The sequence below is a fragment of the Aspergillus piperis genome (assembly GCF_003184755.1).
Source record: "Aspergillus piperis CBS 112811 unplaced genomic scaffold BO85scaffold_8, whole genome shotgun sequence".
Lineage (NCBI taxonomy): Eukaryota > Fungi > Ascomycota > Eurotiomycetes > Eurotiales > Aspergillaceae > Aspergillus > Aspergillus piperis.
The window spans coordinates 598,867-622,364 of NW_020291598.1; the positions used below are offsets into that span (position 1 = coordinate 598,867).

Here is a 23,498-nt window from a genome sequence, read left to right on the forward strand (position 1 = left end):
CTTCATGCAGACAGTCCCAGCCCCAGAAATTCCCCTCGTGTCTTTCACTTTCTACTAAAGGAATAGTACACAATGACACTCGTCTGCCACATCTGCAAAGCCAAGCATATTCAGCTGAAACTCCTGTTATTCATATTAATTTTTTTTCTCTCTTTCTTCTAATGCTATAGATCCACAGTTATTATCCCCCGTACATAATCTCCGGTGTCCATGCACACTATCTTGCTTGTCCTCTACTCCCGTTCTCTTTCATCTATCCTTGGCTTTGGGCCTCAAGTCACCCTCTGACTATGCCCATGTGTGCCTGAGCTTACTAGAGCATGTATGCCGGGATAACCCAGCTTTGCTTTATCTCACTATTGGTTTCATTGAGGGATTTGTCTACCTTGCTCTCCAAACATACCTTATAGAAGCCAGTGTCCGATCAGTAAGAGCTTGATTCTGGCCGATCATCGAGTCAACCAACTTCACATTCCCCCAGACAATGGCCTCCAACGTGGATGGTGGCAGACGGAGGTCACGATCTTCTCAGAAAGGAGATCCTTCACAACATGATGGAATTTTGACACCGGATGCTACGCGATCGGCTTCGAAGTCGCAGAGCGGTACAATACTACCGACTCACAATGAGAAAGGACACCGACGACACCATAGTCTGTTTCGAATCGATACCGCTGGAGAAAGTGGGAGAACTGGCGTCCATCCACTGCACTTCCTGCGCGTTTGTTTTCGCAGTACCTGCACTCTTTCCATGCTGGTGAACGTCCTCTGGCCTTTCGTCCCAGCTGCGATTGCACTTCACTTCGCTCGACCGGATCTTCATGTTTGGGTATTTGCCCTCAACTATATCGCAATGGTACCTTCAGCGAACTTGCTTGGCTTTGCGGGCGGCGAGCTAGCCAAAAAGCTGCCCAAAGTATTTGGCGTCCTGCTGGAGACGTTTCTCAGTTCTGTCGTGGAAATAGTCCTTTTCATGGTCTTGATCCACAAGGACAAGGGAGGCAATCTGATCCCTGTCATCCAAGCCGCCATTCTAGGCTCGATCCTGGCAAACCTCCTTCTCTGCTTAGGCCTATGCTTTTTCTTTGGAGGCATTGGGCGAGAAGATCAATCATTCCATGAGGCCGTCAGCGAAGTGGGCTCAGGACTTCTTCTAGTGGCAGGGTTCGGCCTTCTGATCCCGAGTGCTTTCTATGCGACTTTAAAAAGCAATGCATCGCATACACATGTACAAATCTCGACACAAACACTGAATCAGTCTACACTGATTATCAGTAGAGCCACAGCCGTCATACTCCTAGTGGCTTTCATCATGTAAGTTGTCGTCTCCCAAAATACGCCGATAACTCCTATTTACTCATATGGCCTAGGTATCTGTTCTACAACCTCCACAGCCATCATAGCATATTCGACGAAGTCCTTGAATTCGATGAGCATCTGGATGAAGATCGTGAACAGGAAATGAAGCGCGCAAAGCTTACGTTGATTGAGTGCTTTGTGGCTATTGCAATATCTCTCGCATGCGTCTGCATGTCGGCCGTCTTCCTGGTGGAAGAAATAGAGGATATTGTGAATGAGAGAGGTGTATCTGACAATTTTATGGGCCTTATTCTTGTGCCACTTGTTGAGAAGGCAGCAGAGCACTTGACTGCTATTGATGAAGCTTGGTAATTACAACCGTTGGTGACTGCCCAATCTTCCTTGCTGACCTGAAACAGGGACAATCAGATCAATTTTGCACTCTTTCATTGCCTGGGTCCCTCGATCCAGACTGCGCTGTTGAACGCGCCGCTCGCAGTCATTGTCGGCTGGGGTATTGACAAGGATATGGGTCTGAATTTCGAGATCTTTATGATTGTTTTGGTCGTTTTGTCCATCCTAGTTGTTGGAAACTTTCTTCGAGATGGAAAGTCCAACTATCTGGAAGGAGGGCTCTGCGTTCTGGTCTATGTTATTATCGCCGTCACTACATGGTACTACCCTCAGATTGTAGCGGAGGGTGAGTCTGAGGCGTGAGAGACGAATTGGACTGACTCCGCTCGGGTGGGTACTGGTGTATCAACCGTTCCGATATCGTAATGTATAGATAGTAGTGGGTATTCTATTAACTCCGCTTCACTCACAAGGTAGATATTGGTGAATGAACAGAGCCTTCAGTAGACCTGGCAGTCTGTCTTTGATCATTTTTGTTTGATAAAAATATCATAATTTAGCGCTGTTGCGTAGTGTGATGGAGTTCAATTCCCCAAAGTGGGAGGGAGGCTGAAGTGGATTATTTGTTGAGGTTGTCCTGAGGCGGCAGCAGAAGATTCCGCGCGGAGCGCCGACAATTCATCATCACGACCCAACCGCAGCAATCATTCAATGGACCCATCATCGACCATTATCTCCGCTCTCAAAGATCGCGAACTCTCGATTAATCGCGATCAAATCAAGTCCGCCCTCGTTGAGAGGATAGAAGGTACTGAGCTTGCAAAATGGCTGACGGAGCATCTCAGTACCGACACACTGTTGTCGCAAGAGGAGCTCATACTGTATTTCCAATCCCGCTTCACAACGGACCTTTCCCAGTCACTGATTGCTTTGGTTACTATTAGGTACTCGAAGCTTGAAGAGTCCGGTGCCTTGCAGAGCCTTCTCACCAATCCTAATCTCAAAGCAACTCGCCCGCTTGTGGATGATGACCTTCGACGCGCGATTGAAACACTAAACGCCTCCACGGCTGCAATACAAAGACAGACCAAAACACTAGCATCGCAGTACGAGAGCTTAAACGGATCTATCACCTCGGATGACGAACTGGGGCTCAGACAAAATCGGGACAATGCACGATTGCGCCAGAAGCATACGTCAGAAAGACAAAATATAGCTGCCGCGGTAGTGGTTCCTTTTCTTGATTCAGTCACAGAGCTTTGCTGAGTATATTACACAGTCCAGTGACTTGGCTCACGCATTGGAATCAGAGTTGAGAGGCGTATCTGAGCAAGCTTCAGCAGACGCCAAGAGGATACTCTCGTCTCTGACAGCTCGATTTAAGGAAGATGATAGGTTGATCGCGAACCTGGAGAGGCTGGCATCCGGGATAGAAACGAGTCAACAAGATGAGAACAGTGCAAAGATAGCTTTGGAGAGATGTACTGCCCTTGCTCAATGCCTTGCCGATGAGATCAGGTGTCGACTGGATCGGTTATATCTGGAATCGATACAGGCAGGACCAACGATAGCGCGAACTGAGCCAGCACCCGCTGAAAATGAGCCGTTGGCTGCGCTGGAGGAAGAACTTGAATCCCTCTACCCCGAAATCGAAATACTAGCTGAGATGTCCACGAGACAACAGTTCGCCGAACCTATAATAGGCGAGTTAAGCAGTCACCACGAGGAGCTGCAGAATGCCTCACATGAAACGCTGGACTATGTAAGAGACGGGTTTCCCCCCCTTCCCATCAATATGCCGCACTGACACCGTCCAGGTTTTGGACGTAGTATCGGAGATGACATCGTCTACAAATGGCCTTGTCAAGTGTCTGCAGGACAGGGAGTCTTACTGTGGGACTCTGGAAGCTATCGCTGCTGCGCACCGATCAGAGATTGGCGATATCTTCTTGGGCCCGCCTGTTAACAGGAGAGAGTCTTTGAGGCGTTCCTCTGTACAGCCCGTTTCGGGTTTTACTTCAGCACAAAAAGACAATCGGCTCCATGAATCTCAATCACTAGCGAAAGTGTTACGCCGAGTAGGATTATCTTTGGATTCAGTGCTCCATGCAGACGAAGCCAGTGAATACGCAGATAATCTAAAGGAGAAGCGATATCAGTTGACTGAGAGCCTAAATGACCATGGTATTGCCGCAGACTCGCCGCTCATGGCTGAGTTACTCCCGACAGACCGGGCGATCCAGCTTCTCTCCACTTCCTTGCACGCCGATTCTGAATTCGAGACCTCACTTGCGAATATGGACCACCAGAGGAAGCTCTCTAATCTCGAAGACGATTTGAAGAGTGTTCAGAAGGGGCTTGAGGGACTCGACATGAGCGTGGTTCATAGAAGAGATAGAGGGCAGGAGAAATTTGTGGAGATGTGGAGTTCGAAGGCCGTGGACGACTGAGTCCTGAGTGGCCTGAAGTACATATTCTGAACATGAAGATACGCTGTGCGCGCCTGCTCTTGATTTGCCATGTCTACTGGAGGCACTATAGATAATTGCGCCACTGTATTTGTACTGCGGGAGTGTGGTAGGTACTAGAAAATATCCTTAATGTCATAGTTGCTTGATAGGAGGCAAACCGCTCATGAATATCGTAAGCGACGCATGTACTTGGGTATTTGCGCCGCTTGGTTCGCAAATTCAGAGCTCCTTTGTTTTAATGAAGCTAGTATCTCACACTCTGCATGGAAGCAGAATCGATTGCCTGTTTTGATAGGGTAACGAAAGAAACGGTTGGGTTGAGATCGGGCGCACTAATATCCGGCCAACTCCATTCCTCGCCTTTCACATTCCACCCTGTTAATCTGTACACCTGGAAATCAATCCCTTTCCCCCGTTTATGTATAGTGATTCAGCAAGCAGGCCTTTCTTGGTGCTTTTTCAAAGTCGTCTGCTGCTGCTACTGACCAGCTAGTGAGCCGATCTCGACCCCAGTCACATAGGTAAAGTGAGCAACCCAAGGAATGTTTACTGATAGCCGCCCACTGACAGATCGCACAGATGTTTCCTCCCTAGTAGAAAAATTAAGCACCGCCGTGTTTAATTCTAGCTACAGGCTTTTATCTCAGACTACGCAGCCGATTCGCCTCGAATCTGGTGCAGGTATTTCAGCATCATTTACATGCTGGGCAGTGTCCCGACCATGCGATACCTATCGGGGAAGTCAATATCCGCCTGTAGGTCCAGGGCCATCTGTGGCATTATTACCCTTGGTTTTCCGACAACGTACAAGGTCTCGCGATGAACAAGGAGAGCCCGTCGACTGTTGCGAGCCTTACGGAGGCAACTAATACAATCCGCTCTTCAGAAGAAGATGAATCAACATTGGGGTCCAACTACCCAAATGATGTCTTCCAGATCTCGCCTACGGCAGCACTGGGTCTGCTGTGCACAGGTATTGAAATGCTTGTGGAATCGTCAGCAGAAGAAGTGGGTTATTCCCGAGGAGCTGCCGTTCCTGTCCCCGGGCCCCTGGTCCACAGCGACAGTATATCTAGCGGGGAATCTACGCCGATCAGGGTCACTGGGTTATGTCGCTCCACAGAAAGCTACGATGAAGCAGGTCGTCATCTAAAACAGCAGAGTGTGCTGTCAAAACGCTTCTCTTCGAAACGCCAGCCACCGATCACGCTGCAGGAGTATTTGCTGCGTATGCACAAGTTCTGCCCTATGTCTACAGGTGTTTATCTGGCTACAAGCATGTACATCATGAGAATGGCGACTATTGAACGGGTGATAGTCGTCAGCCGGAAGAATATGCATCGTCTGGTGCTTGCTGGACTTCGCGTGGCGATGAAGTCCTTGGAAGACCTCAGCTATCCCCATAGCCGCATTGCTAAGGTTGGAGGTGTGACTGAGCGCGAACTATCGAGGCTCGAAATCAGTTTCTGTTTCCTTGCGGATTTCGAACTACGAGTCGATGCAGATATGCTCGTCGACCAAATAAGATTACTCCGAGAAATAGGCTGTTGCGGGGATCCCCTCCGTTGAAATTAGCCTTGATACGTCCGTGGAGCGAACATAGACACTTTGATCTCCCACTAGGCGAATGTACTTTGGAGAGGCCTGCAAGCGCCTTGGGGATGGCGATGGCCTTGTAGTTCTTGATTGACTCTGGAAAGGTCCTCCGCAAATTGGTCCGGGGTGAATTGTGGGGCGCATGGTTGGACTGTGGCCTTTCAACTTGAGCATCATCTTTTCTGGGATACTCTACTGCGTATCTACCATGAGAACGCCCAATTGAAGAACTTTTCTTGCTTCCGATTTTGGAGAAACAACCTGTGTGCACGTATTACAATGCGGCTGCCTAACCGCCCCATCAGTTAGCGACTGGTGTTTTGTACTAGTGAACTAGACAACTGGGCTGAGTAATGCCTGTCGGGCGCAATTCATTATTATACTGACTGACGGACGAAAGTTCTGTTCTCAGGGTACGTTAGGCCCTCTACCTTCAAGATGCACCTGTATCTCTAAGGACCGGGCTTTCGAACAGGATGATAGTAAGAAGATTGCGGAGTGCCATGTAGCCAACTCGAATTCTTGTTCTTGTTGGGGAGTCCGTATTCGCATTAGTAATAACGCAGGGAAGTTGTGGGTAAATGTAGACCACGTCGCGAAAGGCGGAGTGGAGGGACGATCCGTCAGCCTTTCGGGAAGGGAGAGGCTCATCCCCGGGGCTTGCCTGCTGCGCCATGGTTTATTGCTGATACCCTCAGCTTTTCTTCCGCCCCCATCTAATTTTCGGTCTTCTCTTTCTTCATCACAGCCTCGAAGGCCACCGTTGCCTTTCTGGATACGATAGTACCGGCTTCAAGAAATTCCTGTTCACTCCGCAATGCTCCGTTAAGTTGGGCTCCGCAAGACTACTCAACTGACTCGTGACCGCCGAACGCTTCAACGACGTCGTCCCTTTTTTGCGGCGGCAATTCTCTATCTCCCCTTCCTCTCTGTCTAGTCCAGGAACAGTTGCGCGCGTGCTGGAGTCAATCTTGATATAATCGCGGTTATCATTTTGAAATGTCTTCCGGGACTCCGAGCAGCAGCAGCTCTGGTGGTTTGGGACAAAGTCCGCACTCCCTCCCCAGCGGCAAAGGCACCACCACTCCCCCGAAAGTGACCCAGCATGATGCAACCGTTGAACTAAAAGACATGAAACCGGAACGCGGTGGTGTCAAGGGCTCGATCCCCATTGGTGAAGATGTCATGCAGATTGCTCGTATAGGAGAGATCGCAGTAATGCAGAAAATGTTTGATGAGAAGAAGTCCCACCCCAACTATAAGGACGAAGAAGGAATCACCCCGTTACATGTGCGTGTTACCGATATGTCTTTCGCACTTGTCTTTTGAATTGATTCCGAACTAACAATGCTCCATTCCTCTTCTAGTGGGCCGCCATCAACAACCAATATGCCATGTGCAAGTTCCTACTCGACTCTGGCGCCGACGTCAATGCGAAGGGAGGCGAATCTGTCGCTACACCCGCGATGTGGGCAGCTCAACGTTGCCACTATTATATTGTGCATCTTTTGCTTCAGCACGGCGCGGACCCTCTTCTTACCGACGTCCAAGGCTACAACATCCTACACCTAGCTACTATCGACGGAAATGCCTTTCTGCTTGTGCTTTTACTTCACCAGGAGATCCCGGTGGACGTTCCCGATCAACAAGGTCATACAGGGCTGATGTGGGCGGCATATAAGGGATTCCCCGCCTGCGTGGACCTCTTCCTGCGCTGGGGCGCTAATGCCAATGCCGTTGACGACAGCGGCTTAACTCCCTTACACTGGGCTCTGGTTAAGGGATCGTTGCCTTGCGTTCAGAAGCTCATTGAATATGGCGCTGATAGATTCGCGAAGACCAGGGATGGTAAGACCCCAGCGACGGTAGCGGGCGAGATGAATACCACGCGTGTGTGGTATCGTGCTCTGGACGAGTGTGGCTATGACTTCGATGGGAACACGAAGGTTCTTCCCTTCGGATTGACGCCTTGGGTGCGGAACAAGAGCACCATGTCCAAGTTCTTCTTCTTGTGGCCTTTCTTGATGATTTTCGTAGCCGTCTGGGTTCTCAGTAACTTGGTTGTCTTCGCTGCTATCCCTATTATGATCGCAACAGCTTATGGACTTCAATGGTTGGCCCAGAAAGTGGCCAGTCAAAGCATTTCAGAGTATAGGATTCTGCAAAAGACGGTACGTCAGCGATTACCCCTTGCATCTCCTCACTCTGTTCGTCACTGATCCGCAACCCAGCCTTACCTATCGGGCGTTTTTGCAGGCTCTTTGTTCTGGGTTGGTGTGAGATACATTTTCTACGTGCTGCCAGGTGAGGCTTTCCCTGCTCTTCGTATACATGTTTTGAATCCGATTTCCAACGGAATTATGCGAAGCCCCAGCCAAGAGTTTACTAATAGTCACGTTTGCCAGCCACATATACCACAAATCCCATATCGAATATCTGTTTTGCTCTGTTCTTCTCAGCGACAACATATTTCTATTTCACCGCGATGATTGAAGATCCTGGGTTTGTCCCCAAACTTGGCAGCAGAAACCAGCAGCGAACAGTTATTGCGGAACTTTTTGAGCAGTGGAAATTCGACGAAGAGAACTTCTGCGTTGCGTGCATGATTCGAAAGCCTTTACGGAGCAAGCATTGCAAGCGCTGCGGGCGCTGCGTTGCAAAACATGACCAGTAAGACCCTAATTGAGACTGGAGTTAAAAGCTCAAACATTGACATCCTGAATAGTCACTGCCCGTGGATTGATAACTGCGTGGGCGCCAACAATCTGCGCCATTTTGTATTATACATCACGTGTCTTGAAGCGGGTATAATTCTTTTCGTGCAGCTGACATACTCCTGTAAGTATCAACTCCTCTTCTTCTTCTCCGGATCAAAGACTAACGGCTAGTACAGACATCAATGTCTTGCCAGCACCCGTCAACCCTACCTGTAATGTCATTAACGATGCGCTATGTGATTTTGTACTTCGTGATACATTCACCCTCGTCCTTGATGTGTGGGTCATCATTCAGCTGGTCTGGGTCACTATGCTCTGTGCTGTTCAGCTTGTCCAAATTTCGCGGAATCAGACGACATACGAAAACATGAGGGGCCATTCGATTGACAGAAGCTACCCAAGCTCTCGTGCTTTTGCTTCGGCTTTGGCTGCAGGAACTACCTCACTCGATGCTGCTGGCCTTTCCTCTGCTGGCCAGGGACCGAATCCAGCTCTTGCCCATGGCCACCGGCACCGGAGGGGCGGTTGTCTGAAGCAGTGGACTTCCCTTCTCGGCATTGATGCCTTCTTTGCGACAGCAAGGGATGGGTTGCGAGATGGTCCACGTGCTTCTCGGGCGAAGAACCCCTTCTCTCGAGGTGTAGTCACCAACTGCCGGGACTTCTGGTGCGATCCGGCTCCATGCTTTGGACAGCGGGAGGCGGGATCTGGCATGCTCGGTGGTGAAGCAATCAACTACAACCAGATGTACGAGATGCCGTCACGTATGCACAGCGGCGGAAGATATCGGAGCCTGGCAGACGAGGATCCAGAACGGAATGCATAGATGCGTTCTTGTGTCTTCGATTGACTGACCATTTAGGGTTCTCAATATGCCCTTCAGACGACCAATAACTTCCGAGGAGATGTTTCGATCTTCTATATGCGATCTAATGAGTACCGGATGAGCCCTTCCTTCTGATGATATGTTTGACTGGAATAGATGGTCATGGATGGGGTTTTGACCCTTCATGCCCTCACGTTATCTTCATGTATTATCTTCTGCATATAAAGATCATGATATATTAGTAGATATTTTTACTTTAGACCAAATATAACCTGGCAGATTACTGAATAGCATACATTGCAGGCTAATCTATCCAACCGGAGAAAAAGAAGTGGGTGTAATCATCACCTTGCTATGAAGCTAGAGGGTGCTTTTCGAGATGACAGGGAATGGTATAAGGAAAGCCAAGGAACTTGTAGCCCATCGTAGCGCAATGCACTGAGTTCAAGAACTGAAGGGGTGAATAAAAATACAGAGAGAGAGAGAGAGAGAGAGAGAGAGAGAGAAAGGGAGAAAGACTGTAATAATAGTCAGTGGAGATCACGATGAGGATAATTGACCGTAAGTAAGTAACGTACATACAGCGTCTATACAAGATTCATACATACGAAGATAATCTCCACACCCGCGCCCCATACTGAACCAAGCTTCTGAAGCCGAAGAAGCCGATGTCGCAATAATAAAAATTACAGAGTATGCATGCATGTATGCATGTTATGTATGTATTCTTCGTTTTTTCTTCCGTGTTTAAACCTTGGAGAAACTTTTTTTCCCTTTGGAGTAAGGGGAATGGGAATGATTGGTCTGAACCCTATTTTTTCGTCTGGTTGTGGCTTTAAAACCTTAGACCCAAAGTCAAAATGTCACGCTAAGATCTTATCTCGGCAGGAGCGGTTTGATTGATTGATTTGGTTGTAATTTTTGCTGGACGCACTTGGACGGTAGGTGCCCTTTTTGACTTTCAGACTTTTGTGCTCCCAGAGCCGTTTTTTTGAGTCGTGGGGTGTATGTTTTCCTTCTACCTTTTCTTTTTGTTTCCGTAGGTAGTAGATTAATCAGGTATGTATCTATCTACATCGATACCTAGATCTAGCCCAAGTTCAGAAATTCCATCTAGGCAGACAACCACCTACCTAACTTCCCTCGTAAGTAACCGCAAGCCTATGCGGTGGGTCTGTCTGTCTAGCTTCCACACACACACGCTTGCAATCCCGGACTTTGCAATTTCATTGGGTACAATATGGTACAAATAGTCCCCGGGACCACTCTTCGTCACGACCTGAAGCTGGGTTCTATTAATTAGTAGAATAGAAAGAGATTTAGTGGCACCAAGTTACGAATTAATATGGGATATGATCCATGGATCACGGATCCAATATATTATTTATCTGGTTGAAGCGGTCAGGCCACCGCTTCGTCCAAGGCAAGTGGGCTGTATGTTTTTTTTTATCTCCATCTGATAATGAATTGAAGAAACCATGGATCCATGGAACGGTAGGTGTTGGGCTGATTGATTAGGGCAAGGTGGTGAGGTGGTTGAGGATGGGTTTGATGTTTGTTTCTTAACGATCAAGTTTTCTGCTTCTTAGTATGTAGAATATAGATCCATGCATCAGATGATCAGGGTCTTTTACTTTTTTTTCATTCTTCCCTTTTTCTATTTATTGTTTCTGACCTTGCTGATCTCTCGACATCCCACGGATGATATTCCAGATAAACTCGTGTGCTTTTTTGTTGGGTTGCAGATCGTTCGATCTTCGCCCTCCTGACACAACTAGTAGTATCTAGATTGGGGGGAGGGGGAAAAGAAGAACAGGACCCTGGAAGATGGAACACCGGTCGCCGGTACCTGGCATAGCCGGCCTTTCCACAAGCGTGGACCGTCTGATCGGGTCACACAGCACAAGCATGCTACATGGTAGTAAGTACATCCGAAGTTCATATCTAGCTAGCCAGCTAGCTAGCTAGAAATGCATCCAGACTCGTAATGTCTATCTAATTAATTCAGGTAGGGATTCAGTGACAAATATACTAGACCTGATACGGATGTTTTTCTCTCCCCTTCTCGTGATATAACGCGTGGGGTGAGAAAGGGAAAAGAGGCTCCGGAGTTCACGGAAACGGCGAGACTACTTGAATCTGAACATTTGGTGCTGACTAGTTGGTAAGCTGGTAAAGGCCTGTCTGCCTGCCTGTACAGGATAAGTAAGTAATTTCAGCTGCCTACTTACTATTTTCTGAGCAGGCTGCAGCCGAATACTGTGTTGTCAGGGACAGGAGGCTACCAACCTTGACAATTTTTTACGATTGGCGGAGGAAAGGTGAATAATAATGGCGACTTTTATTATTACCATTATTATAATAATAATAACAACTGTGGACATGCCACTGGCCCAGACCTGAATGGGGATCGGCGCATGTCTAGGGAGTCGACTGTTCCAGGCGCCCGTTCCGGTTTCCATGTCGCATGGTTCCGCGTGTACTGCTTAGGGATTAGTCTCGTCTCGCCTCGTCTAGTCGCGTTGCCTTTGCGCCAGTAGCAGCAAAGGTTGTTCAAATCAATTGTTGCATTATCCAACAATACGAGATTCATCGACAGATCGTCTTTCAGATGTTTGAGAAAGTAGGAAGTAGCGTGGTGTATAAATACGTAGGGGGGTAGTTGAGATTGAAAACGAATCCTGGAGTAGGAGAGGAGGTGGGGGGGGGGGGGGGGCTAAGTAATTGCCTTGACTGCCAGATTCGAATTCTTCTCCGCCAGTTGAGGTTAGCTACACCCCAGACAGACAGGAAAGTACGTACTGGTATAGCTACTTACTAGCTAGGTTAATATTACGGCAGCAATTGTTCCTCATGGTCTGACCATTACACCGGAATTGTCTCCTTATCTAGCCGGTCCGGACAGCAGAGTGATTATTATTTTTTTTTTATCTCTTCTTTCTATTTTCCATTATTTTCCTTGCTGTCTTCGTTATTCCCTCACCTCCAAGTCCCTAGGGCCTTGGTATTGTGGGAACGAAGGAAAGGGAAAAAGCGGGGCCGCTAAGAATTTATCAATCACTGATCAAGCTGTTACCTGATCGATCAAAACTGACTGGGAGTTTCTCGTTGGATGTGTTTCGGAGAGGTCCGTTTTTAATGCTACCGGTATAGGTTTAAGTCCGAGAAAATCCCTCGGGAACCGAGACATAAGAAGGGCTGGTGGCAGCTATGGTCGGGGAAAGGGGGCCAGAAAGCAATCTAATTGAGTAACCCGTATACCGAAGCGAGAGGGTAAGTTAGTGTGTGCGTGCGTGTGGGTGGATATGAAAAAAAAACGAGACCACACGGATCAATCTGCATGGTGCCTCATCGTAATCAATCAGTGAGTGGGTCTCTTCATCCACCCAAGTGGTCCCCTGGCAGCGAATGGGCGTGGAGAGCGGGAACCGCAGCGGAAAAGCAGCGCGCCTGGCTCGGCGATGGGCGCTGATGCGGTTGGGGGATGGCGCCATCAGATAACGTGCGAAAATTTTTATCTGATCAGATTATCAGAATCCCTCCCCGACCCTTAACCAAGGTTGAGCGCCAGCGAGTCAGGGATGTCCACCCGCTTCAATTTCTTCTTGCTCGGAGTCCAATTGACAATTGTGTTCATTTCCTTGGACCCTCCTCCTGGGAATATTTCCCTCACTTGTTTCCCCTTGTGTCTGTTCAAGTGCAGAAACACCAATTTCTCCTCGTTGCGTATTCCTGGCGGCGGTTAATTTGGTCAGGGCCAATTAGTCCGGTCGCTTGACGTCAGCGGGTCCGTGCTAGGCCGGCGGTTGTGCGACCAGCCCACTCTCTTTTCCCTCCTAGGCACTCATTCTCGTCCCCCTGTCGGTTACAGGCGCATGTCAGGGGGGGCGGATAAAGTTTGAGGAGAATGAATAACATCTGTAGTAGGCTAAATAAAAAAGCATCGTGCGCAATTTGCATGGCCTTCTGCCTTAACACAATGAGCGGTGAAATTTAATCAATAAGGACAGACTTGATGCATTCCGATCTCTATTCGTTATACAATTCCAATGTGGCTGGCTATATAACTCGCAATGGGGTACTTGGGGAATCAGATGATGGGGTAGTAACAATAGTAACAAAGTATAGGTAATGAAACAGAGAATTGAGCACAGATACAGTCAAGTAGATGATCGCAAAAGAAGATATCACCCCCTACCAATTTGTTTGGGGATATGCACGCTCATTTTCCGGGGCATTCTTTTGCTGCAAAGAAAGAAATGCCCGCCCTAGCGCCATCATTCACGCGTCTAGAAAGCGGAACCCCTCCTGGGTCTCCGATCCGACAAAAAAGCCTTTACAGCATAGCGCGCAACTTCGTGACCGGCACCGTTGCACCCGCAAGCTGCTCGCCAAAGATCGACTCCACCATCTCTCCACCGCGTGCTGCCAGCACCGACAGAAGACTGTCGCTCAGTCCGTGTGTCTTCTCGTTACAGCCCTGCAGCCAAATTCCAGCATAGGGGCTGACCTTGCTGGGATCCATCTCGACCCGGTAGTCCCGGCTCGGCTTCCATTCCTCCTGGCCCTCCGGTCGCAGATGCTGCACATTGCTCAAGAGCTGTTCATGCGCGTTGCGGTAGTAGCCGGTCGCTACCATGAGTGCATCCACCTCCAGTGTCTCCTTGCCGTCGCCGACAAGGCTGTCCGATCCATCCTTGGTCGCCCTCACGTGAATCCGCATCCGACTCTGAGGTCCATGGTGTTCGACCCGCGTGATCTTGCGTCCGGGGAGGATGCGGTGCTGCCATTGCTTCTCGTCGGGGTTCTTGACCCGCTGGACGTACATGTCGTGGTAGATCTCCTCAATGAGTTCAAGGCGGACCACACTGTAGTTGGTGGCCTTGTCGGCTTTGAGGGAACGCTGGCGCTCTTCGGCAGAGAGGTTATAGAACTTGTCGACACGTTCGGGGTTGAAGACCTCATTCACACTATATTATTTGCTGTTAGTCGCAACATGATGGGAGTGCGAAAAGTATTATACTCACAAAGGAGAGTCGTCACTAGGCCGCATAGCCGAATCTCTCATGATCAGTGTTGTCTTCGAGTTGGGGTATCTCTTTTGCAAGTCGTGGAAGATCTCAGCAGCACTCTGGCCACTTCCCAGCACGGCAATGTTGTAGGGTTCATTCGGGTTCTTCAGCAGGTGGGGCAGGTTGGTGCAGTACTTCGAGGAGTGCATAATGCGGGGGTCCTGGGGCAGGCCTGGGGGCATCTTTGCTGAGCCACCAAGTGCAGTCACCACCTTGCGCGCTCTTCTCGCGATGATCTCACCCGTCTCAACGTTGCGAGAGCGGACGGTGAAAAAGTCGACCACCGAGCTGGTAGGGTCCGTCTTTCCGGGAGTCACATCGACAACTTCCTCTCCATAAGACACGACATCGGAGAACTGTTGCGCACACCACCGCATATAGTCTTCGAACTCCAAGCGGGCCGGAAGGAACGTCCCCAGATTCGTGAAATGGATCAGACGATCCTTCTGGTGCAAATAGTTGAGGAAGGTGAAGCTGCTGCGAGGATCACGAAGGGTCGCCAGATCCTTGATGAAAGAGATCTGCATCCTGGAACCAGGGACCAACATGCCCGAGTGCCAAGCGAACTGCTTCTGGCGCTCGACAAAGCAGACCTTGGGCTGCGATCCAGGCGCAGGAGCAGACTTGTTCAGACAAGGGTCCAGAGCATCATGCAAGGCAATTGCGATCGCCAAAGAGGCAGGACCGAAACCCACGCAAAGCAGGTCGTGAAGCTCATCCCTGGGGGTGGCCTTCAGCTTCGAGGGCACTCGCTGCTGCTTGGAGGGCATGCTGCGTTGGCTGTGGAAGCTCACTTCTGGCTTCCGTACCGCAGGCTCCATTGATGCAAGCTTAGTAGGAGAATAAAAGAAGTAAAAAGGGGTATGATTGAAAGCAGAGGTAGGAGTTCCGTGCTCAGAGTTCGGGGAGCAGGAAGATGGGAGGAAGACGCAATAATGATGGGATTCTGAACGAAAGTGGGAGAGAACCGCGGCAAATGGTGGGAGCGATGGTCGTAGTTATATCCCCCGGTGGATAAACAGAATGGGGGGGGAAGGACAGTAGCTTCGAACTTAGTAGACACTGGAGAACCTTTGCGCCGTAAGAGAGAAAAGAAAATAATAATAATAAAACAAAATAAAAAAAAAATCAAGGTACCAAAAGAGTAAATTCGACTAAAAAAAATTAAAAATGTTCAGAAAGTATGACGACCGTAAAAAAAGAAAAGGGTATCAGCGCCGAGCCCTCTTCTTTTTTTTTTTTTTTTTTTTTTTTTTTTCCCTGAAGCAGCGGATCCGTAAGGACGGGTTTTTTCCAGACCACCGAGTAAGAGCAGTTAGCCGGTGGTGGTTCTTCTGACAGCGGGCCGGCATTGGCCTATTTGATAGGCACTCCTCGGTTCCACCACCTGCTACATGAGAAACGTGGTTGCTGCTCCTCTTTTTTACGTATTGTTTTGATGCTGGGACACCGAGGCTCTTGCCGGTTGGCGATGTAAAAGTACGTATAACAAGTAGACTATTGACGACACTGAAGCTTGGTCAAGCAGGTTATCCAAGAGGGGATTGGTAGTGTCTCAGCGTTGATCTTATAAGGGAAGGCGAGTCTTCACATATTAGTAGTATAACTGAAGAAATCCAAACGCCATATGTCGAAATCTCAGGCATATATGACAGTTCCCTCGGAGATAAGATGATGTTTGATCAGGCCCAGAAGAGCCACCTGTGGATTTAACTTGTAAACGAAGTGCTAACCGTAGCCCCTCCCTTTCTTGCCTTTCCTCGCCCCAGATCCGTTTGCACTCTGGGAAGTTGAGGATCACGCCACAATTACCATCACCATCACCCCCAGTGACAATTCATCTGAGCATATTCAGCCAGCTATACCCTTGAATGATTCAATGGGATTTGAAAAAGCAAAGAAAGCAAGCAATAAACCAGGCTGCCTACTCAGTCTCCGAGCCCCGAGAGCCGACCATGGGAGCCCCGCAGCATGATCCGGTGTGCAATTGTCCAGGAAAAGTGGGATGATGGACGCTTAGATTAGATCCGCAGTCGCCCGATGTCGGGAAATTTCACGGCGTTTCAAAACTGGGCTGAAGGGCGGTATCCGTATTGTATTGACGCCCAACTTACATTACTTCCTGTGGCCGCTTAGACTGTTCAGGTACCAATCTTGATAAGCTTTCCCTCAACACAATTGAAGACCAGCATAACCGAGTATAGGCTCTTGTCCGTCAAGAAGCCGGCCAGGAATCAGATTATTGGCCGCCATTCTCTTTGGGGTCGCACGATATCTCTTCTTTTTCCCATGTTTCCCTAGGCCGCCCGGTGACCATTGGGGGGTACATTCATGCTAACCCCCAAACCTTGGACTGGTGGCGTACCCCAAAATGAACATCCAGGGACCACTCCATGCATTGGAAACCTTTCCCGCAGCATTTCCATGTCGGCGATCAGTAGTAAGGTTTGCCGGTCAGCGGGCCTCAGCAGAAAGTGATCGCATGGATACGGTGTCCCACACAAGCATGCAAGATCGCAATCTGTACGGAATGCGGCAAGCTCCATTAGAAATTGACTGTATTCCTTCACCTCTCTGAGGGCTTCCTACACCGAATGATCATTCGAATGACCAAGATCATCTACATGTCGAAACAAGACTAGTAGTCTGCGGTGCCCATCTTTGCTGGCTGATCATACGTTAGTTGGTCTCAAGGGGGCCTACCTGAATGTGATTTGCTTCTTCGGCTGTTGTCTGGACCTACCAGATATCACGGATTGCTAATCTACTACTCGGTTTAGACCATGCTATGCCCTACCTTTCTTCGGAGAGCTCTTTGCTGCCCTGATCTTCGCACCGGCTTCGCCCTAACAATCTACGGTTCGCAGGAAAGAAGGAAATAAAAAAAAGAACCCCCCTCCATCGCCCCCACACCACAGCAATACGAAGTTGTAAGTATCCCTGTTCGATAGATGTCTCATAGCCCCATGCAAGCATTTCTACTCTAGTACAATGTGGTGGATACTTACTGTCTCACTTGGAGTGACTACCCAAGTGCTGCCCGTCTATACACAATTTATCAGAGGGAGTTTATTAGGGAGGGGGGGGGGGGTATCTCCCACAACACTTTTACTATTGAACCAGTAACAAATGAGCAATTATTACCAGTGCCAGTGCCAGACATTGAAGCACATGCTTCTTTTTACACTTGAAACATATAGAGGCATCTGATCGCCAGACCTTGTAGTGCGTATATGACATGGGAACATCATGGCCCGCACGGTTACCCCGCCGCAAAATCCCCCTCCTTTGGGACTCGGACGTGAACAGGGATCATTTGTCTGAATTGAAGTCCACTATGGACGATCTTACTTTCTCCATTACTTGGCCTAGGTCCTGTGCACTTTCATTTTTATTTGACGAAGAGATATTCGAAAGCGTGGGTCGACACTGGCCAAGGCTGAAACTGGATGACTATAACTATGAACTGATTTGCCCGAAGCTTCGGCTGGCCGATCGCAGTTTAGGTCTTACTCATTTTCCAGCGCTTGCCTCGACTACTAGTGCTGCTGTGTACTTGTGGGGTACCTTGCTCCTTTGATCGTGTGGTAAATCTCTTTCGAGTACCTAGTACTACTTACGTATGTCCGAAGTCGATCCAAGAGCCTGTCGACCCTCACCTTGTTTTTGTCTCCACTCCAATGCAGCAGGCCCCCCTCATCATACGAGAGAGTCCGCTTATTTACCGCCATAATCGAGCCTCGAGCTTATGAATATCTAAACCATGGTTGGCTCGTGCAAGACGCTACCTAGGCAGCTAACCTCGTCCACGCTATTGGGGTAGCAGGTTGGGTATCTTGGTCTAGTTCAGCCTCGAATCATGTGCCAATATGCCAGGATCAGACGCCATTGTTAGGAACAAATGCAACATCCCTCTTTCAATGGCATTCTCCAGCCACCACTTGTTCCTTGAGGTATTTCCCCTCTTCCATAAGATTTGCTTATATTACACGACCTCTGACTGGCCGTGCCCCCGCACGATAGATTATTCGATACAACCCCCATCTCTTACCAAGGAAATGATAGACATACCCTCTCTCAGATGATGCAAACCAATGTCACTGTAGGAGATCTCACTTTCCGTGAAAATATCTATGAAGCTCGCTTCCTACTTCTATTACATAGTAGTAATGGTGGGTCCCCCAATAAGGTAGTTGATAGAAATCCATATGTTTGTTGATTTCCCTCTTGTCAGCACACAAATGAGACTCGGTGCTTTAGAAAGCCACCCAAGTGTCCTCACAAGTGATACTAGTATAACATGTATCACAACTCGACAAATCAGTTACTCAAGGCGATCCCTCTCCCGTTTATCTACATGTGAGCTGCCGCACGCATCTTAGGCAGAGACTATGAGAATACTCGCTACCCAGCAAGACTATGCTCAGTCATCATCAATCGCCATATCACAGTACAGTCCTGTTCGAAAAGCCCTAATGATTATGCTATCCTATATTCGTGGGGCGTATCCGGGTGACGCAATCGCTTCATATGATGTACCCTATAGTGCAGCCTGCACTTTGACGAACCCACCGGTATACTGCAGATATAGCGGCCTGTACAGTAATCCGTGAAGGCCTTTGGGATTAGCCTTCGAGGATGATCATTGGGTACACCACTGTGACCGTTTTATGACACAATAGAATGTAGTGAAGCATGGGAGTCTTCTCAATCATAAGACAGTTGCTACCTATGTAAGAGCCTTCAATGTATATGGCCAACAGCCCTTTGCATGGTTTCAGAAACATGTTATCTAAATCAACTACCAGGCCGTCTAGGATGGAGGGAAGTGTACCGATGCCTTGGTCCGACGTACTTCAATGTCGCACCACAAGGCATCATCACAGAGAGAATACTCTTATGCAAACTTCGCATGTATACCATGGCTCAGTATCCCAGAACTAAGCTGCTTGCAACAAGAATTAAGGGTCATATCTATATTTCAACAGCGACGCCAGTCATCCCTCGTACTCAATTACTCGAAAATAGCACTATACCAATATTGCGCTTATGTTAGTGTGAGATGATACTTTCTGAAAGTGAAGGGGCTTCCTGAAGAAACATCCCATTGAACTTGTATCACACCTCTGAGACTTGTCATGCCTCGAGCAGATGGACCACACTGTCAGAGCATGTCCGAATCCAGAGTGCAGCTGCCTGCCTATTGTAAAGGCAGTTGCGCAAGCCTAGCACTATCTTTGGACAGCCATCCCAACAGCACCGTCATTGCATGAAAGCTTTGTAGTACCTACCATAACATTGGCACGCATGGTTTCAGAGCCCCACGCTTGTAACTCGAAGCACTCCCTTTATCTGTCATGGTAAAACTCCGAACATTATTCAATCTAAATTCTCCATCCTGCCTGTCTGATGAATATCGCCGTCTGTACGCTGCATGCGCTTGCACAGCGCATTCTTCCAGTCCCCTTGCTGCAGGCTTTCCTATCACACGCGGGATAGAAGCATTGATTGCATGCTCTTGCTGCTGTCATTCTGATACACAGTACCGTATACTCCGACATACTCAAATTTCCGAATGAGAGAATAGGAAGTTATGGGCGCAAATGCGCATTTAGACACCTTCGGGATCCTTCTGTATCTATAACATCAGAAGCTCAGGAACTTGCTATTCATGACTTGGTGCTCGGTTCAAGCATCTACAATCTTCTAGTTGTACTATGTAAGTCTTTCCCAGACACCAAATGAAAGCGACGGCATTCATCTTAGTCAACTCAGAGAATAAACCTCCACTTGGGCGGCGGGAACATGGGAGATACTAATATCACTGAGCCCCCATTCAACAGAAGCATTCTACCAAGGGCTACAGCTTTGTTTGTGGCTTATTAGCCGTAAAAGTGAACCTGACGCACAAATCCAGTTCTTGCTTCTCTGCACTAGCCCCGATGCTAAACACCTTACGCGAAAGTCCAGATGTGTGCTGGCGACAATGGGCTCTGAAGCCAGGATATTGTCGCTATACCTCGTTTGTTTCCTAGCAGAACAACTAGTATGCTCTTGTTCTGTCACGAACAGCTAAGAATATCCCGCAATCCTCAAAAGGCTGTATGTTCAAAGAGACTCCGAACAAGCCCGGCTAAACTACGCATGTTGAATGAACATGTACGATGGTAGTAGGACAACCTAACACTAGACCTACAGTCTCTTCTGCATCCGTTTCCCCAAATACTGGTGAACGCTTAATGCGACCGCAATAATCCCGCAACGGCCAGAACTTGTTTCACACAGCTATAGAGTTCCACAATATGTCGTTTGCTACATGCCGGATTGAGCGGGTGCATTGATGCTCCTTGGGGGGTATTGCTGCTAACTCACCGACCCAATAGACCAAGCCACTACGATTTTCCGAAGATCTGGATGGCTGAGGGACGATTGCAGGGTAGGTAAATCAATACTATCGAGCATCCCGTGCAGCAAAATCGGGATTTGGCGCAGCCTCAGCTACTGATGAGACATGTCATATTCAGCTAATAATGGCCGTGGCGATGTAGATCATGGGCGACAAGATTAGATTTGGGGTTCATGCAGTAATACGATATCAATTACCGATTTAGTCGAAGATGTTGCGGACGGACCACGCCGAGAAACGGCCAAAGTGGCTGCAGAAAAGGTTATGGGGTCTTAAGGGCTCGGCGTAAGGGATAAGATCACTGCATGCAATCTATGCAAGATTGCTGAGCTGAATCTCTATCTTTACCTTGTTTGGGCTCACGGCGACATAACCTGAAGCAGAGCAGATCTTTGCTGAGTCATGCTGTCGACAAACGCTTGGACTTCTAGGGATGGATGAAATCCAATAAATCGAATCAAGGGTTGGAGTAATGGCCTGGATCTGCGAAATAATTGCCTATGACCATGATCAAATAGTGCCTAAGGCGACTTTCACGCAAGATTAGTATGTGCAAGGAAGGGTTCAGGTGTTGACATTGGCTCGTTGTGTGGTAATACTCTCAGTTGTGGTTGTTGATTGCGCTACTATATATTTTGGTGATAGTGCTATCATTCGAGCGGACTAACTCTGCGCTTTACCAACAACACCACTTAACACCAGCAAGTTACTATCGTGATAGCGCAGAATACTCCAGGGGCAAGAAAAGAAACATCCTAGGGAAAAATCGAGTTAAGATCCAGGTATTCGGTATGAGAGCAAAGCCAACGTCATCGATGCCCGATTGTCGGCTCAGGACATAAGTCTACCCATGATCACTTTGCAAGTTCAGTCGCCTGAGGCAACGAGACCGTTTCATTCCTTCAGACGCTAGAGCACGGAAGCTGGCAATCTAGATGGAGATCGTGTGGGGTATACGCCTTATGTCGAAAATTATGATGTTATCCATCATATTCGGGGTACGTCAAGGTCGGTTGACTGAGTATCTTATGACGTATGTATGAAGGGGTTATGGAGAGGAAGTTGGTGGTATGTATCATACTGGGAATTGCACGACAGAAACGGTAAGTACTAGGGGTATCCATCCATCTGAGACTATGATCTGCGATTGGGGGCCGTCCGACGTCAGTATCTCTCGATTTGGACACGTCGACAATGAGGGACAACACGTGGTGCTGAGGGGTTTGGACCGTAGGGTTGAAGTTGGGCCTCTCGAGATAATAGTGGCGACAGCGTGGTAAACAAACGCGTGAGTGAGACTGTTGGTTACCCTGAAATCTAGGTACAAATCACATTGTTTACCTATGTCAAAGTGGCAAGTTATGAGGTAGAGGATCTGCCTACTACGCCTATGCTGCAAGTTGTCTAGAGAACAACTAGAAGGATGATGGAAGCACGGGAAGATGGGGCGTCGGAACCCAAAAAGATGCCTAAGCCGCGCCGTGCCTGACTCAAGTCTAGTTGAAAGGTGTGGAGAAATCGACAATGACCAATTTGAAATAAAACCAGAACAAACGAGAAAGAAGAAGAAAAAGAAGAATAGTTTCACACTGACGAGATCTTTGCCACTATCATCTTTCTATTGGCATACTGTAGATACTACTAGTGGATATAGCACGAGACATGGAAGCAGAAAAGGATTGGTGGCAATAACTCAGGGAAAGATTACTACTACTACTACATCGTACCAACTAGTAGATTGGCAGCTCTTAGCCTGGCAAAACCTAAAGCGTTTCATAGTTGGTGGCCGAATTGAACCAAGCGAATACTCGAATTTTTGGTTTCATTTTGGCGCAAATGCAAGGGAGCAGGATAAATGAGTTGATCCGGTTCCCCCGCGGTGCTCTTATCAACCATTATCGATATGATATTGTTTAACAATGGGGGAGGGGCGATGGCGGATAGAACCCGAAATCTTGTCTTGGAGCGAAAGAGCCGGTACGGGAGAAATTACTAGTACTAGTACCGCGGGATGGATGCCTGAACATCATCCAAGCCAGGCTAGCTAGCCAGCCAATCAAAAAAAGACCAACAAAGGATGAGTTAATTCTCTAGACATAGGTAAGAAGAATGTTTAGAACTCTGTGCTACTATTATGAGAACCTGGGCTTAACTTGCTTCACTGTAAAGTGTGGTAAAGGCCTCACCTCACAGTAAATGTGTGTGTGTATATGTACGGTAACTAACGCGGTCTGTAATCGTATGATCCACGGGGAGGGAGGGGCGAACCCTGCCTGGGGGTGGGAAAAAAGACGCGTGAGACTTCCGGCGCTAAACCTAAAGAAGCGGGACAAACAACAACAAACGACGCGAGAGTCGCGCGTGCGACAGAAACATCGAGGTTCCCAAGGCGTAACTGGCTGGGTACCTGAACCTGAACCACTCAAATCCTGCCGATAGAATCGCTAAGTACCTAGTAGACCACCTTAGTAAACTACTAGTCGTGGTCACCTAACTGACCACTATGTTCATTCGCTTCTTTTTTTTTTTTTCCTTGCCAACCTCTCCCAGTGTGTTGTGTCCCCATCATCACCTGTCCTCTCTCCAGCCATCGACTATCCACCTTCCCCAACCTTAACCGTCGAAACTCTCCTCCCATAAGGGAAATCCATCGGACGATTGATCTCTCATTATTGAAGGTTAGCTCTGCATACCGCAACTTCCGTCTCCAGTCGCCAGCCCCTCCGTCCGGCCGCCCATCCTATCTCCCACCACCAT

At 48.4% G+C, this 23,498-nt stretch overlaps 4 protein-coding genes across 4 annotated transcripts; 3 read left to right on the plus strand and 1 right to left on the minus strand.

The window, feature by feature from the left end:
- Positions 1–853: 853 nt before the first annotated feature.
- BO85DRAFT_371289 (hydrogen/calcium exchanger domain-containing protein) lies at positions 854–4,103 on the plus strand (the record flags this gene model as incomplete). Its single annotated transcript, XM_025655993.1, has 6 exons — positions 854–1,314; positions 1,371–1,667; positions 1,719–2,012; positions 2,355–2,849; positions 2,938–3,415; positions 3,471–4,103. 6 exons carry the CDS (start codon positions 854–856, stop codon positions 4,101–4,103), a joined length of 2,658 nt encoding a protein of 885 aa, XP_025515822.1.
- Positions 4,104–4,699: 596 nt separating this feature from the next.
- BO85DRAFT_289102 (putative cyclin-dependent protein kinase complex component) lies at positions 4,700–5,910 on the plus strand. The gene has a single exon (XM_025655248.1). The coding sequence runs from the start codon at positions 4,944–4,946 to the stop codon at positions 5,691–5,693; it is 750 nt and encodes a 249-aa protein (XP_025515823.1). The 5' UTR covers positions 4,700–4,943; the 3' UTR covers positions 5,694–5,910.
- A 2,503-nt stretch (positions 5,911–8,413) lies between these two features.
- On the plus strand, positions 8,414–9,439 carry BO85DRAFT_289097 (uncharacterized protein). Its single transcript, XM_025655247.1, has one exon. It carries the CDS (start codon positions 8,748–8,750, stop codon positions 9,261–9,263), a length of 516 nt encoding a protein of 171 aa, XP_025515824.1. The 5' UTR covers positions 8,414–8,747; the 3' UTR covers positions 9,264–9,439.
- Positions 9,440–13,285: 3,846 nt separating this feature from the next.
- BO85DRAFT_468555 (lysine N(6)-hydroxylase/L-ornithine N(5)-oxygenase family protein) lies at positions 13,286–15,276 on the minus strand. Its single transcript, XM_025662271.1, has 2 exons — positions 14,291–15,276; positions 13,286–14,233 (listed from the first exon to the last, which is right to left on the minus strand). The coding sequence occupies exons 1-2, from the start codon at positions 15,154–15,156 to the stop codon at positions 13,600–13,602; spliced, it is 1,500 nt and encodes a 499-aa protein (XP_025515825.1). The 5' UTR covers positions 15,157–15,276; the 3' UTR covers positions 13,286–13,599.
- Between the last annotated feature and the right edge of the window lie 8,222 nt (positions 15,277–23,498).

Bases quoted from the DNA above. Each gene is read 5' to 3' on its own strand.
- BO85DRAFT_468555 (XM_025662271.1), bottom strand. From the start codon at position 15,156: ATGGAGCCTGCGGTACGGAAGCCAGAAGTGAGCTTCCACAGCCAACGC. The intron at 14,234-14,290 runs GTGAGTATAATA...CAAATAATATAG, and splicing joins CCTAGTGACGACTCTCCTTT to TGTGAATGAGGTCTTCAACC.
- BO85DRAFT_289102 (XM_025655248.1), top strand. From the start codon at position 4,944: ATGAACAAGGAGAGCCCGTCGACTGTTGCGAGCCTTACGGAGGCAACT.
- BO85DRAFT_289097 (XM_025655247.1), top strand. From the start codon at position 8,748: ATGCTCTGTGCTGTTCAGCTTGTCCAAATTTCGCGGAATCAGACGACA.